Here is a 15,558-nt window from a genome sequence, read left to right on the forward strand (position 1 = left end):
ATTGACCAGAAGGACATTTCCCAGCTCCACCTTTGGAAGACTGGGACAAGGGGCAGAGGCTCGCCCAGGAAAGCAGCACCCTTGGCAGGCAAAAAACTTAGGTTGGTCATGCTTTTTGCTGTATTAAAAAGACATTCAGAAGGTCCTCATGGCAAAAGGCATCTAGCCTTGTGTGAAATTCTTGTCTGCTACAGCTTCCAGCCTTGCCCCACTGGCAGACTTCGACTTTCAAAATGTGACTACATTTGAATGTAAAACCTTGGACTGGGTTGAGGCAGCACATCTGTCTGACCCATGAAGCCCTCTCGTCAGCTCTGAAATCCAGCTGTGTCTCACTCCGAGAGCCGGGTGCTAAAACCAAGAGCTTCAGTGGGAGCCAAACAAGGACATATCGGACTTTGAGAGACCATCCTCAGACACAGCCGTGGACATTGCCCTACTGGAAGATTATGAGGAATTAAGTCTGAAGGTAAAAACTCTAACCAGGATTACTTGCTTCGAATATCCAACCTCTGTAATCGTGCCTGGGTTCCACTCGATCACGAATTGTTGTTTTCAATGGTGCTTTACTTTCTTTAGGATCTTTTGCCATGAACTTTAAAATTAATCTCTAGTTCCCCTTAACCTAGTTTAACGATCGTGCCATCTTTTTGCAGATTCATTTTTTTCTGTTGTTCTAGTTTAGTTTGAGATTCGTAATAAACAGTATGCCTTACATTAACATTGTTAGTACTGATTGAACGAAGCACACGCTCTCTGAAGACTGTCTGCTACTTGCACCATGGCTACCAAGGGTTGAGCAGAGATGCCCTCGGAATAATCGGACCTAACCAGAATGTGGTTAATAAATTGGTTGGGGGTCACCATTCCCAAATTAATACCTCAATTTCTGTTCTTCTAATATGGAACGTTTATTTCCTTTTTCAGTTACAAACTACTCTACATGGTTTCTTACGGGCTGCCAGAAATACCTACAAGCCTCATCTCTAAAAAATTTGAAAATGTTCACATTTAAATGCTTTTTCTTCCAATCTTTTGTTGAAGGCGGACCACATTAACATTTTTCACGAAATCAGTTATTCACGTTGTTTTTAATCTGTTGATACTCGACTTGCTGCAGTAAACATGAATAGATAAATAATGAAACAGATCTGTAAAGTGCAACCGATAGACAGAAGAGGCCCTGACACCAACCGTGGAGCATCCTTGTGCTAAGCAAACATCATCTCTGGTATCTTAAAAAGAAAAGATAATTCGCTGCTCTGTTTCTGATGCCTTTTTTAAATCATCAGTGCTTTTAGTCTCCACTTTCAAAATCCAGCCTTATTTACATGTCTGCCCTTTTATGTCTCTAATTGAAGGCAATACATTTCTTTATTCTGGGAATGCTAATTTTTTTACGGGGTTCTTCTATCAGGTGAGTGTGTTTTACCTTACCTTTGGGGAGTTGTTGCAGCGGCATCACCTCCTACATGCATGAAAATACAAACGGTTACTTGAGCCCCCCAGTCCTTTCAAGACGTTAACTTAAACAGGATGACTAATTGTTGGTTGCATAACCTTTAGCAGCTCTGCTTTTCAATCTTCTCATGATCTGTGTAGGAGTGCAGGAACTTGATGAGCTCCAACCACAAGGTTTCGGGTTAGCCTAAGATATTATAAATACAAATACTCTTCGAAATAAAATCAGGCTGAAAGAAAGAGGGCGAGCAAATGATACTTTTCGCCAAACTTAAAAAAAATAAAAAAGAAAAAGAAAGAAAGAAAAGTTGGTGGCGCTTGTAGAATTCCATGGTGGATGGTGGCTATGTTTAAGCAGTTTTTTGGGCCACCAGATTATCAGCACCTGCCAACGGTAAAACTTCCAATATTAGAAAAAAAATCTAACCTACTGGTCTAGGAAAATCCTACAACACGGCTGGAATGGAAGCCTACCTGTTTCGCTTCCTCCAGGCGTACCCGCTCCTCCTCCATACGCCTTTCCTCCTCCCTTTTGGACTCAAGCTTTTTCCGTTCTTCACGCTCTGCTTCTTCCGCCTGAAATAAAAACACACTCACTCAAAGCACCAGTATACCTTTTACCCACATGTGCTTCTCCTTGTAGCATAGGGCATGTGAATACATGCTGTAATTGTGTTTCTGACACTCAACAAGAGAACACAGCTAACTGGCTAGTGCGGGACACTCACAGAGCGGCTGACCTAGATTGAGTCCATGTTCTTTGCTAGAGATTGGTCTCAAAAGTAAGAACATACTCTGGTAAGCAGCACTGTTTTCCAAAACTTTAAATACCAAGAACAACCGAATACATAGTTACCTTGGTTAAAATAACTATTTAACACACAAAAGTAGTTAGTTATCCTTTTAGCGTAGTGTTTAAAAAAACACAGGCAGATTAGATGGTTTTATATATATATATTTATATATATATACACACACACACACACGTTTATTTTTTTTTTCACCCCTTATGTGACAGCCGTATTCACTATGTAGCACACAAACACAAATTTCCTACTTTGTACATATAAAGATTCAACACGTTCGTTTTTAAGAAATGTGTGCATCGCATAAACAGCTTCATATATTATTAATATAATGCGAATATAATTATTATTGTTAACTAAGACAAAAGTTGTCGCAAAACACCTATCCCAAAAAATTAAGAAGGGGTGAAGGGTGACGGACCTGTCACCCAAATATCAATTCCATAAGGCATATTGAATCCTAAAATATCTGAATAATGCCACATAGTGAACACGGGCGTCAAATAAGAGGGATATTCTACAATTAGGTACAATATATTCATAAAAATTAGCTGTTCAGAATATGTGCCTTTTGCCTGTTCATCTGGTTCGGGACATATATGAGCCACGTCTGCTTCCTGTTAAAGCCAGACAGTTCCTCAAGGCGCTCTATGACACATATCATTGCATCATACCACGCCAGCTCACTTATCGAATGACTGGCGGCGGAAATGATAGGCGATCTTGCTGACCAAGGCCAGGATGTTATCTTTTACCAAAAATCTACAGATATCATAGATGAACATTTAATGTGGGCACAGCGTCTGTATCCACAAGTCTCTTCTCTTTAGTTATTATTTATTTTCACCTCAATCGTTTAATTGTCCTTGTGCTATTTTCTTACACTATTTTCATGGGCTTCCTAGGTTCCAGAAATGTGGTCTTTGAGTGCTTAAAGGTTCATCTATTGAAAGAAAATGCTTGAAAATATTGCTTGGAATAAATAGAATTATCTTACCTCTCTTTGAGCTTTTCTTGCCTGTTTTTCCTCTAGTTTCTTCTGCTTTTTAGCTCCAATTTTTCCAGACACCTGAGTCTCTGGGGCATCATCTCTTTCTTCTTGCTCTACAATGTTTGATATATGAGAGGGCTAATTTAACTTTATGCATCCTTTATTAATAATAGCAAATTTATATTACTTTAACTATGCTATTTTAATTGAACATTTCAGTAAAAAAAATATTTATACATAAAACATGAAGGAAAACATGGGTAACGCCTTTACTGAAGGAAGAGGATATGTCCAACTGATAGTGAACATAATTATGCCATGTGGCGCTTGCAGACCATTATTTTCTTTTCTTTTTATGAGCAGGAGCCTGTGTTTTGTGCCATCTTATTAAAGTGTCACCTGCCCTAGCAGCTAGCCACACTCATTTAATAATACCCACGCGTTTATATTCTTCAGTTGGTGCATTCTGGCTGATAAGAAAAATCCATTGCCATTGTTAAACTTTATTTCGGCCCCAAAGGCCATAAAAGCAACATAAGATATTACAATTTACAGTTAAAAATAACCAAATCAGTTCACAGTTGTAAAATATTACATAGAAACATTCATACAATACAAGAGGAAAATATTTAGGCTTTCGAGTTAGTTACAAATATTTCCTACGTTTTATCCACATGACATTGAGAAACCGTGAAACTGCAAAGACTATTGGAGGTTGGGTGTCATACTTCAGAACTCTCAGAGCTTTTTCGCACTCTCTGAATCCCAGGTTGTTACATATAGGCTTGACCCAACGTTTTCTTTGTAGATGGTATATAGGACAAAAAAAGAAAACGTGTTTTTCGTCCTCCAGTCTATAGCCACAAGCCGGGCAGGCAGTAGTATTGTTTACATCCCACCTGGAGGTGAAAGACCTGAGCGGAAGACTGCCCATTCTCAGTTGGCAGTAAAGCTTCCTAGCAGCCGGGGGGCAAATCAAGTCTAAAAATTCCTCTCTCCTATAATTATCTTTGATTTGTAGGAACTCGACCGTCAGCCTACCGATATCAGAACACTCGTGGAGACGCATGAGGTGATAATTTCTGAACTGTTCGGCCAGTTTTGTTTTTGATAAGGCCGAGCATGAAGCCTCCGGAGAGGCCCATAAGTCAGGTAGGCCAATCTTGGTACAGGTATCCCTAACAAATCTCAACCAGGGAATATTCTTGCTTTTAATTAGGGGCCAAACCCCCTTGAATTCCTCCCGATAAGAACCCAACTCTGCGTTAGACCAGAGTCTCTTCCAGTATATCAGTGGACGCAGTGTTACCGCCTCTTCCATGGGTATCAACCAACAATCCAACCTGTTAGGGACCCACGGGGAGCTAGGGGGCAGACCCAACAGACTCCTCACAAAGAAATTTTCGGTCCCGATCAGGCTATGTATTCTAGAATGAACCCACAATTCTGCTCCATAAGTGGAGGCTGCTCTTACTTGGGTCCTGAAGATTTCTATTGCTGGTGCCACTGGTTTGGAAACCGAACCTCTAAAGAGTTGGGAAATTCCCCCAGTGGTTTGGGCAAGTTTTAACACCGAGTTAGCAATTTGTCCCCCCCATCCAAAGTTTTCTTGTAGTATGATCCCCAGATATCCGAACGTTGTTACCCGCTCAAGGTGAACACCATTCAGTACTGGGTTTGGCCATGTGTGCTTGGGGGGGTTAAGAATCATAAATTTAGTTTTAGCTAAATTAATCTCCAGGCCTCTTTCTGGCTGATAAGAAAAATCAATTTCACTTGGTTGATCACAAAACTATTTTCTTCTTTGACCTGACAATTTGAAGGGATGATGAATTTACACTTCCTCTTCAACAACCATGCTGGACATGTGTCACAGCCACACAATACAGAGACCTTGATTACACGTGGCCTGGAATAAATCCTATTACCCCGCCCTGGAGTTAGTTACCGGGGTCAGATAATTGTGGAGCAGGGAAATAAAAGGAATTACAAGTTTCTGGAAAATAAAATACAGAAATTGGTGTTTATGTAACAATTTCTTTATTTTCACACCTTCCTTCACATTGAGATTTCAGCTGCATTCAGAAGCTGAAATTCCTTGAGTGAAAAATAAAAACACATCAAGGGCGCATTGGAATTTGTGGACCACTTGTAAAGCAGCCCGGGTTGGGAGAGATCCTACAAGACCAACGCATGCTACTATTTGCACAGACAAGAAATGATTTATAGTTGTCCCTTTCATAGTGTTACGGCTAGTATGATATATCATCTCTAAAAGTATTTAAAACATTTGTAATTGCATCTGTCAGTTCTAGGTTGAAGTCGGGGCTCTGAATCTGGTGTAGGAGTTCTGGATTATGGTTCCAACTATAACTAAAGGATTTCAGTAGCTTTCCTTCTTTCATTCTCAACCATAAGTAAACGTTAATCATGGATATTTCAGTGAATTTCGAAGATTTTTTTAACATATGTTAATGTGTCATAACCAAAGCTACCCTGAACGTCATTTTAAACTTCGTTATTGCAGTGAATTTGGGGGGTTTCGATCATGTACCTAATGCAACTGTCCCTTCACCCAGCCAACACCAGGCAGCCAGCTGCCGCAGCGCACGGCCTTTGGCGGTGCACACTGTGGGCTGGACACAGAGACTTGTCTGTGGCCTGCCCTGCCCACAACACTGTGTGAGGTCCAACTCCCCTGGCGGTGCACAGTGGGGGTTGGACACAGAGACTGGTCTGCGGCCTGGCCCGGCCCACAACACTGTGTGGGCTCCAACTCCCCTGGCGGTGCACAGTGGGGGTTGGACACAGAGACTTGTCTGTGGCCTGGCCCTGCCCACAACACTGTGTGGGATCCAACTCCCCTGGCGGTGCACAGTGGGGGTTGGACACAGGGACTAGTCTGCGGCCTGGCCCGGCCCACAACACTGTGTGGAATCCAACTCCCCTGGCGGTGCACAGTGGGGGTTGGACACAGACTGGTCTGCGGCCTGGCCCGGTCCACAACACTGTGTGGGCTCCAACTCCCCTGGCGGTGCACAGTGGGGGTTGGACACAGAGACTGGTCTGCGGCCTGGCCCGGCCCACAACACTGTGTGGGCTCCAACTCCCCTGGCGGTGCACAGTGGGGGTTGGACACAGAGACTTGTCTGTGGCCTGGCCCTGCCCACAACACTGTGTGGGATCCAACTCCCCTGGCGGTGCACAGTGGGGGTTGGACACAGGGACTAGTCTGCGGCCTGGCCCGGCCCACAACACTGTGTGGAATCCAACTCCCCTGGCGGTGCACAGTGGGGGTTGGACACAGACTGGTCTGCGGCCTGGCCCGGTCCACAACACTGTGTGGGCTCCAACTCCCCTGGCGGTGCACAGTGTGGGTTGGACACAGAGACTGGTCTGCGGCCTGGCCCGGCCAACAACCCTGTGTGGGCTCCAACTCCCCTGCACGCTGCTCTTCGCATTGCATGGCAGAGGGGGGCTGCAAAGCTTGGCCTTCAGCTAAATTAGTTGCCCAGCCTTCCATGGCAGCCAATCCCCTCTGCACGCTGACTTCAGTGCCGCGCACTGTACAGAATCATTTCTCTTCCTTTTTTTCCATAATTCACAAATATGTGCAGCTTGATAGAGATCTATTTACACGATATGCAGCCAGTCCCTGTACCCAGCCCCCTCAGACACACATTATAGTGTCTGGCTGACAGCCATGTTTTTTTCTTTTTTATGAAGCACTGGATGAAACTGGTGAATCGGATTCAGACCTGATTTGCTAGTCACTGACATCACAAAGTGTTTGCCGATTCTGGCCCTCGCGATAGCTTTTCGCTGGCGAGCCACATGCGATTTCCAGCTTTTATTTTTCTTTCCTGGGCCAAGAATTCTTCACAACTCTGGGTAACCATGAGAACTCCCAAAGGGCCGCTTCCCTCTGGGGTAGCCCCTAATGGGTATTGACATTTTTTGTTCACAGCACATAACTTGTGAGTGTCAAATATAGCAATCTGACAAATTTCGTGCAAATCCATCAATGGGATCAAAAGTTATAGGCAAATCAAAAAGTGCCTCTTCAATGGAAAGTGCGTCTACAGTGCCCACCTCCGCTGCGCGCGGCCACTTCAAACATTCATGGACATAAACAACGCTGCCTTCTTTCCTTGAACAAAGAAATGTCAATAAACTTGGACATTTCGCAAATCACTTATGTATTATTCAACAAACAAGGTATACTTTCTTCATGACTTCCCCAGTGGAGCCCACCACAACAGCAGTGGTTTCGGTGGCATCTCGACTGACGTGTTAGATTGTGAATTGTGGGCCGTGCTGTCACCGAAACAAGGCGAGACCCCGGTTATAGATTTGTGGTGCTTTTGGAAAGTCTGTCTCTGTCTTTGAGCACGAGTCACAGTGAATATTGTAAATCTCCACCTTAAAGGAGGAATACAGTTTTTAAAGGAATTATTACATATTGTGGGCATAGGGGCTGGAGGGAGGGGTGCGGTGGTAAAGCAGCAACCCCCTCCCCAAATAAAACATGCTGCAATTCGGGTGGTGAATGGACATTAAAGAGGCCTTGAAATGCTGTCTTTATCACGTCATATTTACGTCAAACGTCAGGTCACGTGTCTGCCAAATTGGTTCTTTTTCGGAAAACTGGCGTTCACCTTATTTCTCTGACTGCAAAGCGAGAGGATTTTATAAAGGTGCCCCGGGTGTCAATCTTGCTGGGGGGCAGGAAGCGGAAGGAAAGGCTGTAGGGTGTCATTTTTTTCAAAACCACAACATGAAAATACCTGTAAATTATCTATCGACATATTTCAAAATATCAGCCATTAGGAAAGCATAAATAAAGCACATTTTTGGGTCATTCTGGAACGTGATGGAGACAAAGATCTGTTTATGCTCAAAACAAATCAGGACACTTCTTCCCTTGGTGATGCACGAATGATAATTATTTACCGAACCCCGATTTCCACCCATCATCGTGTGCGCTGTATCGTTCTAATAATAAAACTGCAGGTCTGTGCACACTGAGCGCCAGTTGAACTGAAACTCTGCCGTCTGCAAAGGACCGCGCGCTCCCTCACCAGGGCTCCCAAGGGCACCACCGGCTCCCCCCCCCCCCCCCCCCCCCCCGCCTCCCTCCTCGCGATGTCCTGCCGAAAGGAGAGCCTCATTTGCTAAACTTGCTCTTTGTGTGACACTTGGATCTTTCACTAACTTCATGCCTTCAGTGAAGTTATACTTAAGGCAGCACCCCCCCCTCTGAACTGTGTCCACCCCAACTGAGGGTGGGGGCGCCCTGTCCAACCTGAAGGATTTTCACTGGGCAGTGTTTGATAGAAGACATCTTTGTGCCTTTAAACCGGGTACACCCGGGTAGGATTGGTCGAAAACCATGCAGGAGAACAGCAACCGCCGATGACACCTGGATTCATGATATCATTGATGATAGTAAAGGAGGCGAACTGGGGCTTCGGAAATCATGATTTACAGCGCACGGAAACCCCGGGGGGTAAATGCGGTTTGTTTCTAGTATGAATATCGGAGTGTGCGCAGGACGTCACTGTGAAAGGAGCGCAGTAACTCACTCTCTGGACATGCGTCATATTACATCTATTTTCAAATACAGTTTATAATGATATAATAAATATTCCATTCTGTAAAAGTCCAAACTGTGACCTGACCCGCACTCTTCTCCTAAATCAGGTTTCCATTATTTAAAGACAGCCCCCGCCGTGCAGCGCGGCTCGTGTTCTCCAAACCCTCGTGGCTCCTTCCTTCGCGGAGGGGTGTATAGATTCGACAAAGCTCGGATCATCCTTGCATTTATTATCGTGTGCATTAAGAGAGGGCCACTAACAGAAGACGGCAACACTACCATTAATTAGCCTGCTAGACTGTCGGCCTGGCCATGGCCAATATGATTTTTTTTCATTTTTAGAGTTGTATTCTAGTCCAAGATCATTCGAGCGCTGACATCAGAACCACAGACTCTGTTACACATGTTTACCCCAGATCACACAATGTTGGGCCGCGACAGGGATCCGACCCTCGTTACCCAGGTGGCAAAGCTGGCCGATCTAGGCACTACCACCTCAAGAGATGCTTTCATGGAGTCTCATCCGCGCCCCACCCTCGCTCCCCTCAGTTGGGGGTCCCGGTGTCGGCCCACACTACAGCTGCTCTCAAAGGCCCCGTTAGTTGCACGAGTTTCCTTTTCTAAACCCAACAACTTTGGTGAAAGAAACCACACAACCCAAGGCGCCTACACACTGTCTGGGTTTGTCTGCCTGACCACATTTTCACTGGTGAATTGAGTTGTTCTGAGCATAAACACGTTCTCCTTCGGCACGGATATTGCAATATGCCCTATATTGCAACCCATTTTCAACAAAATAATGCGCGACGACAGTTTCAAATTAAAACAAAAAACAGCTATGCTCCCCACCCCAAGTTTTCCATGTCTAACGCTCAGGAACAATGACTCGAACAGAAAAGATCTCACGAACACCTTAGTACATGAAATACATATTATAGTTAATATGTTTATAACCGACGTGTAACAAGATTCAAGAGGCTCGGCCAATGAAGATATACGTCACAGATCTGGGGTGAAAAGGGAAATTAGTGTTTCCAAGTCATCGATCTAAATGTTCCAGTAGAACAGAGAAAGACAACCCGCCTTACTCAGTGTGCATTAAAATGTATCCTGCCGCATAACTCTGCTGAGCATGCGCAGTTGATCATCTCTGTGACTACTGACGGCTATCACTTAGCATTTTTGTAAGGAACAGTGGTCCCATTCAAACAGAGTAAAGTAACATGCCGCAATTAGTACAATTAAAAATTGGGTTTTATGTTTAAAGACAGTGCAAAAATACTAGTCAATTACAATTAAATAGTAAAGGAGAAAATAACAGAACAGTGAGTGAGTTTTGGTGGCAGGGTAAAAGGAAATCAGCCGATTTCCGGCACCCAGGCAAGTGATTAAAAGGTGACTTTTTTGTGCACGAAAGTAAGCATTAACAAAAAGTCAGTATGGCATTTCATACTCCAACATTTGAGATAAAGATACAATGGAGTTTAGAAATGGTTGTCGACGACGTTTCGATCCCTGTGCGGATAATGGGATCTCTTCAGGACAGGAGGATGACAAGATTACCTGGGGGGTAACCTGGGTAGGAGGGGAGAGAAAATTAAAAGGTTGCAGAAGTAGGAGGAAAAGTAAAAACATAGGTGCGTGGGGGGGTTATAAAGGAGGAGCAGGTGGTTGGGTGGAAGAAGAAGAGTAAAGAGTGCGAATAGTGAATCCTAAGGTAAAAAAGGACTACGAAGTCTAACGAGAAAGACAGGAAGACAGGTGCATCCCAGTAGTAGTGAATAACCAGCCAGTGAACGGGAGAGGGGAGTGGTGCAGAGGAAAAGGTGACAGAGTAAGAAATGAGAGAACTTACGATGTCAAAAGTAAGGAAGGGGGTCCAATAATTGCCACACAAGGTGGGGAAGGTCTGAGGCGCAAAAGCGTCCGGCGGGAGGGTGTTGACGGGGTCAGAACCTCGTTCGGAGTAATAAGTCCCGTGATTGCGGGAAAATTGGTCGTGAAGGATCTGCGGGGAAGCGGAAGGTAAACTGAGAAATTGGACGGGTGGGGGGAGCTTCGAGCATGAGGCAGGGGGTGCTGCGAAAGCTTACCAGGTAGGTCGTGGAGATCCAAATTGCGGAGTGCCGAATCGCAGGGAAAAGCTGGTCAGATGCGGGCGAGTGCGGGTTCGGAGCCACGGAGGGCGTTGGAATCAGGAAGGAAGTCCCGAGCGAGCCAGGTGTTCCGAGGTCGAGGCGTGTTAATAGCGCGGATTACCTACGGGAAGGAGTAAGGGGTGAGCATGGTAGAGGAGGTAGGGGGCTGCAGGACACGGTCTAAGGAGGGCGGCGAGGACTTACCGAATGAGGACGCGGGGACCCAGGATAAGAGTTCCAGCAGAGCCGTGGAAGTACGGGATGTGAAGGCTCGTGGAGTGCGAGCGATGGGAGGGCCTAACTCAGACAGGGGTAGAAATAGTGACGCCCAGTAGTAGCGAGAGAAAAGGGACAGTCAGAGCAGGCGAGAGCGGCGGCCATGATGGAAGGATAGGCATTAACCATGTTAGGTGTGCTAAAGGGAGGAGTGGAGCGACAGAGAGTTAACAAGAAGGGGAAGTGTGAAAGCGGAGGGGAAGGGAAGAGATGAAGAGCCGGAGTAGGTGCAGCTCGGTGCCAGGATCAAGAGTTAATGGGAGCCAGCAAGGGGGTGAGAAGGGATCGGTGTAGGAGAGAGGTGGGAGAAGTGAAAGGGATCAGAATAAGGAGAGTAGTATAAAAATTAATTTAAGAATTAGAAAAAGGTAGGGGGAGGAAGGAATTGGGTACAGTTGGCATGGAAAAATTTAGGAAACAGGCTCAATATACAGAATTGGGTACATTTGGCATGGAAAATTTAGGAAACACGCTCAATATACAGCACAATTAAAAATTGCAAGGGTTATAAAGTAAGTTGGACCAGTCCTCAAGTCGGTTCAGTCCTGTATGATGGCTATCAGAGCGGATTATCCATTTTAGTTCCTCCTTGTTGAGGACAGCCGCTATGTTCATGTTCCTCGTAGACTGTACGATCACGCTGATAACCTGCCATGTCATGTCGTCCTCAGTGTGATTAAGTTGCGTGAAATGTTCGATAAGAGGTGCATTAGCGGTCTTACAGCGGATTTTGCTTCTATGTTGGCAAATCAGGACTCTGATCTTCTGCGTTGTTTGACCCACATAGATCAGATTACAAGGGCAGGTTATGGCATATATAACATTATTAGTGTTACAATTAGAAAAGTTACTCAGGGTGATGTTAATGTTCCCATGCACAAATGTTTTGGTGTCCAATGTGAGACAACAAACGCTGCAACTAGTACATTTGAAGTGGCCTACCAGGGGTGGTAGATTGCAGAAGGTTCTGAGGGTGGGGTCTCTTTATTTCTGGTAGTGCGGCCCTGGCTAGATGGTCCTTAATGCTCTTGTTCTTTTTGAAAGCAAAAAGGGGGCGTTCTATTTTGAGATTGCCAGCATTTAGTGTAGGCCAATGCCTATTGATACATTTTTTCACCACGTTGGAAATCGGTGTGAATGTGGTGACACACACAAGTTTGTCTTTATTTTTCTTATCTTTGGGAGTGGGTAGAATCTCCCTTGGGCAGTACCAGGCTCTCTTTAGCGATCTCTTCACTAGTTTGTGTGGGTAGCCTCTATTGGTCAATTTCTTAAGTAGCAGGTTGGCTTCAGAAAAATAATCTTGTTTAAAGAAGCAGTTTCGCCGTATACGCAAAAATTGTGAGTAGGGAAGTGAGTCGCGAAGGGCTCTGGGGTGGTGGCTGCTATATGACAAAAGAGTGTTTTTCTCGGTGGGTTTTCGGTAAAGGGTGGTGTATAGACCCCCATTGTGAGCAATGATGGAAAGATCCAAAAATGCTATCTGTTCTTTGCTACTGTTGACAGTAAATTTCAGACCATTGCTGTGATGAGTAAGCCAGATATGGAATTGGGAGAGGTGGTCTGTATTACTGTTCCAGATACGAAAAATATCATCGATGTAGCGTTTCCATTCTAAGATGTGGGGCCTGAAGGGGTTGTGGGGCGATAGTATTATGTTTGTTTCTAGCCAATCCATGTAGAGTATCGCAAAATTTGGAGCAAAAACTTAGACCGTGTCCTGCGGCCCCCTACCTCCTCTACCATGCTCACCCCTTACTCCTTCCCGTAGGTAATCCGCGTTATTAACACGCCTCGACCTCGGAACACCCGGCTCGCTCGGGACTTCCTTCCTGATTCCAACACCCTCTGTGGCTCCGAACCCGCACTCGCCCGCATCCGACGAGCTTTTCCCTGCGATTCGGCACTCCGCAATTTGGATCTCCACGACCTACCTTGTAAGCTTTCGCAGCACCCCCTGCCTCATGCTCGAAGCTCCCTCCACCCGTCCAACTTCTCAGTTTACCTTCCGCTTCCCCGCAGATCCTTCACAACCAATTTTCCCGCAATCACAGGACTTATTACTCCGAACGAGGTTCTGACCCCGTCAACACCCTCCCGCCGGACGCTTTTGCGCCTCAGACCTTCCCCACCTTGTGTGGCAATTATTGGATCCCCTTCCTTACTTTTGACTTCGTAAGTTCTCTCATTTCTTACTCTGTCACCTTTTCCTCTGCACCACTTCCCTCTCCCGTTCACTGGCTGGTTATTCACTACTACTGGGATGCACCTGTCTTCCTGTCTCTCGTTAGACTTCGTAGTCCTTTTTTACCTTAGGATTCACTATTCACACTCTTTACTCTTCTTCTTCCACCCAACCACCTGCTCCCCCTTTATAGCCCCCCCGCACCTATGTTTTTACCTTTCCTCCTACTTCCGCAACCTTTTAATTTTCTCTCCCCTCCCACCCAGGCTACCCCCCAGGTAATCTTGTCATCCTCCTGTCCTGAAGAGATCACATTATCCGCACAGGGATCGAAACGTCGTCGACAACCATTTCTAAACTCCATTGTATCTTTATCTCAAATGTTGGAGTATGAAATGCCTTACTGACTTTTTGTTAATGCTTACTTTCGTGCACAAAAAAGTCACCTTTTAATCACTTGCCTGGGTGCCGGAAATCGGCTGATTTCCTTTTACCCTGCCAACAAAACTCACTCACTGTTCTGTTATTTTCTCCTTTACTAATTAATTGTAATTGACTAGTATTTTTGCACTGTCTTTAAACATAAAACCCAATTTTTCATTGTACTAATTGCGGCATGTTACTTTACTCTGTTTGAATGGGACCACTGTTCCTTACAAAAATGTACCTACCCTCGGTCCCTTCTGACTCCTTGGGTCTCCTTGTCTCTTTAACTCGGCTATCACTTAGCAGTCCGTTCCATTTTTGCCTCCCAGACTTGCCCACATTGTACTGTATTGTAATTGCATTTATATAACGCTTACTACCCCTGACGAGGCGTCAAAGCGCTTTTTCGGTGAGTAGCAAGCTACTCCAGAATCCATAAAGGATTAGTGGTGAATTAGTATAGTGAAATATGAAATTAATTTGAGCGGTGGATATGTTAGTCTGTTATTTGGATTGAGAAGGATAGTGGAGGGAAAGAAGAGGGAAAAAGGTTTGGATTTATATAGCGCTTGCTACCCATGATGAGGTGTTGAAGCGCTTATTAGGCGAGTAGAACGCTACTCTGAAACCTATTAAGGATTAGTGGTGAATTAATATAGTGAAATATTGAAATATTAAATTAATTTGAGTGGTGGACATGTTAGTCTGTTATTTGGATTGACATGCTCCACTGAAAATGTTTCATTCAATTCACAGTGTTCATTCTTGACCGCAAGATCTTATCACCTTTTTAGATTCCCCCTTGTGCACCTATCTCTGCAGTTATGCGCCAGTCAATGTCTGTGCACCAAGTCTGGCGTGGCTGGGCTCCCACTTTTATGTGTCTCTTCGTGCCAACACTACTCAAAACCCCTTCCTTCGCCCATGCCACCAGCAAGTGTGACAGCTCTTGCTCTAAGAAAAGCCAGCTAATACCAGCTAGGCGCAGCAGCTCTATAGAGAAATATCAGCTAAACAAACAAGCACTGGCAAAGCCAATAGTTCTTGCCTTTTACAAGTGAAAGCTTCTTCACTGACTGACAATTTTGTGTGAGGGAAGGGGTCGTGTGGCTCGGTGAGTGTGTGAAGTGTGAAAATTTGATCAGTTGGAGGGATGAATGAGTGCATGGATCAATGAGTGACAGAGAACATGGCAAAGTAAATGCCTGTGTGAAAGGTTGATTAAAGAGTGCATAGCTGGATGAGTAAGGGGACATACACAGACATGTTATAGCAATCTTACAGGGTAAGGGCTCAGAGAGCAGTCGTGAAAATGTTATTAAAACCAACAATTGTCACCAATATTTAATATCAAAACACGAAATTGCGAAACATTTCAAAGTAGATTTTATTCACACTGAATATCTACACAAAATACTGAAACACTGATATTGTAATTAAGTTAAGTAATGTATATTTAAGAAATGCAGGAAGGTGGAGTATTATGTGGTGAGGCTGGTTAGGCTTCACTATGCAATAAGACCCCATAGAGGGTCCTTGGATTCACAATAATACATCGTTAGCTCAGTCATGGTAGTGAGGCACAGAGCAGTTAGGCTTTACTAGAGGAACATTTGTTAAGCATGTCAGAGTACCAACTTGAGTGATAAATAATTGACAACTCGAGAGAAAAACCGACA

General features: G+C 44.8%; 1 protein-coding gene across 1 annotated transcript in view; it reads right to left on the bottom strand.

Moving 5' to 3' along the window:
- Nucleotides 1–15,558, bottom strand: part of DDRGK1 (DDRGK domain containing 1) — a 139,658-nt gene that overhangs the window by 81,714 nt on the left and 42,386 nt on the right. The window contains exons 3-4 of the mRNA XM_085642685.1: nt 3,265–3,371; nt 1,936–2,037 (exon numbers count right to left, since the gene is read on the bottom strand). Coding sequence (XP_085498811.1) covers nt 1,936–2,037; nt 3,265–3,371 — 209 coding nt within the window. The remainder of the gene's footprint in view (nt 1–1,935; nt 2,038–3,264; nt 3,372–15,558) is intronic.

This window comes from Triturus cristatus, chromosome 2_2 (assembly GCF_964204655.1).
Source record: "Triturus cristatus chromosome 2_2, aTriCri1.1, whole genome shotgun sequence".
In the NCBI taxonomy this organism is placed as follows: domain Eukaryota; kingdom Metazoa; phylum Chordata; class Amphibia; order Caudata; family Salamandridae; genus Triturus; species Triturus cristatus.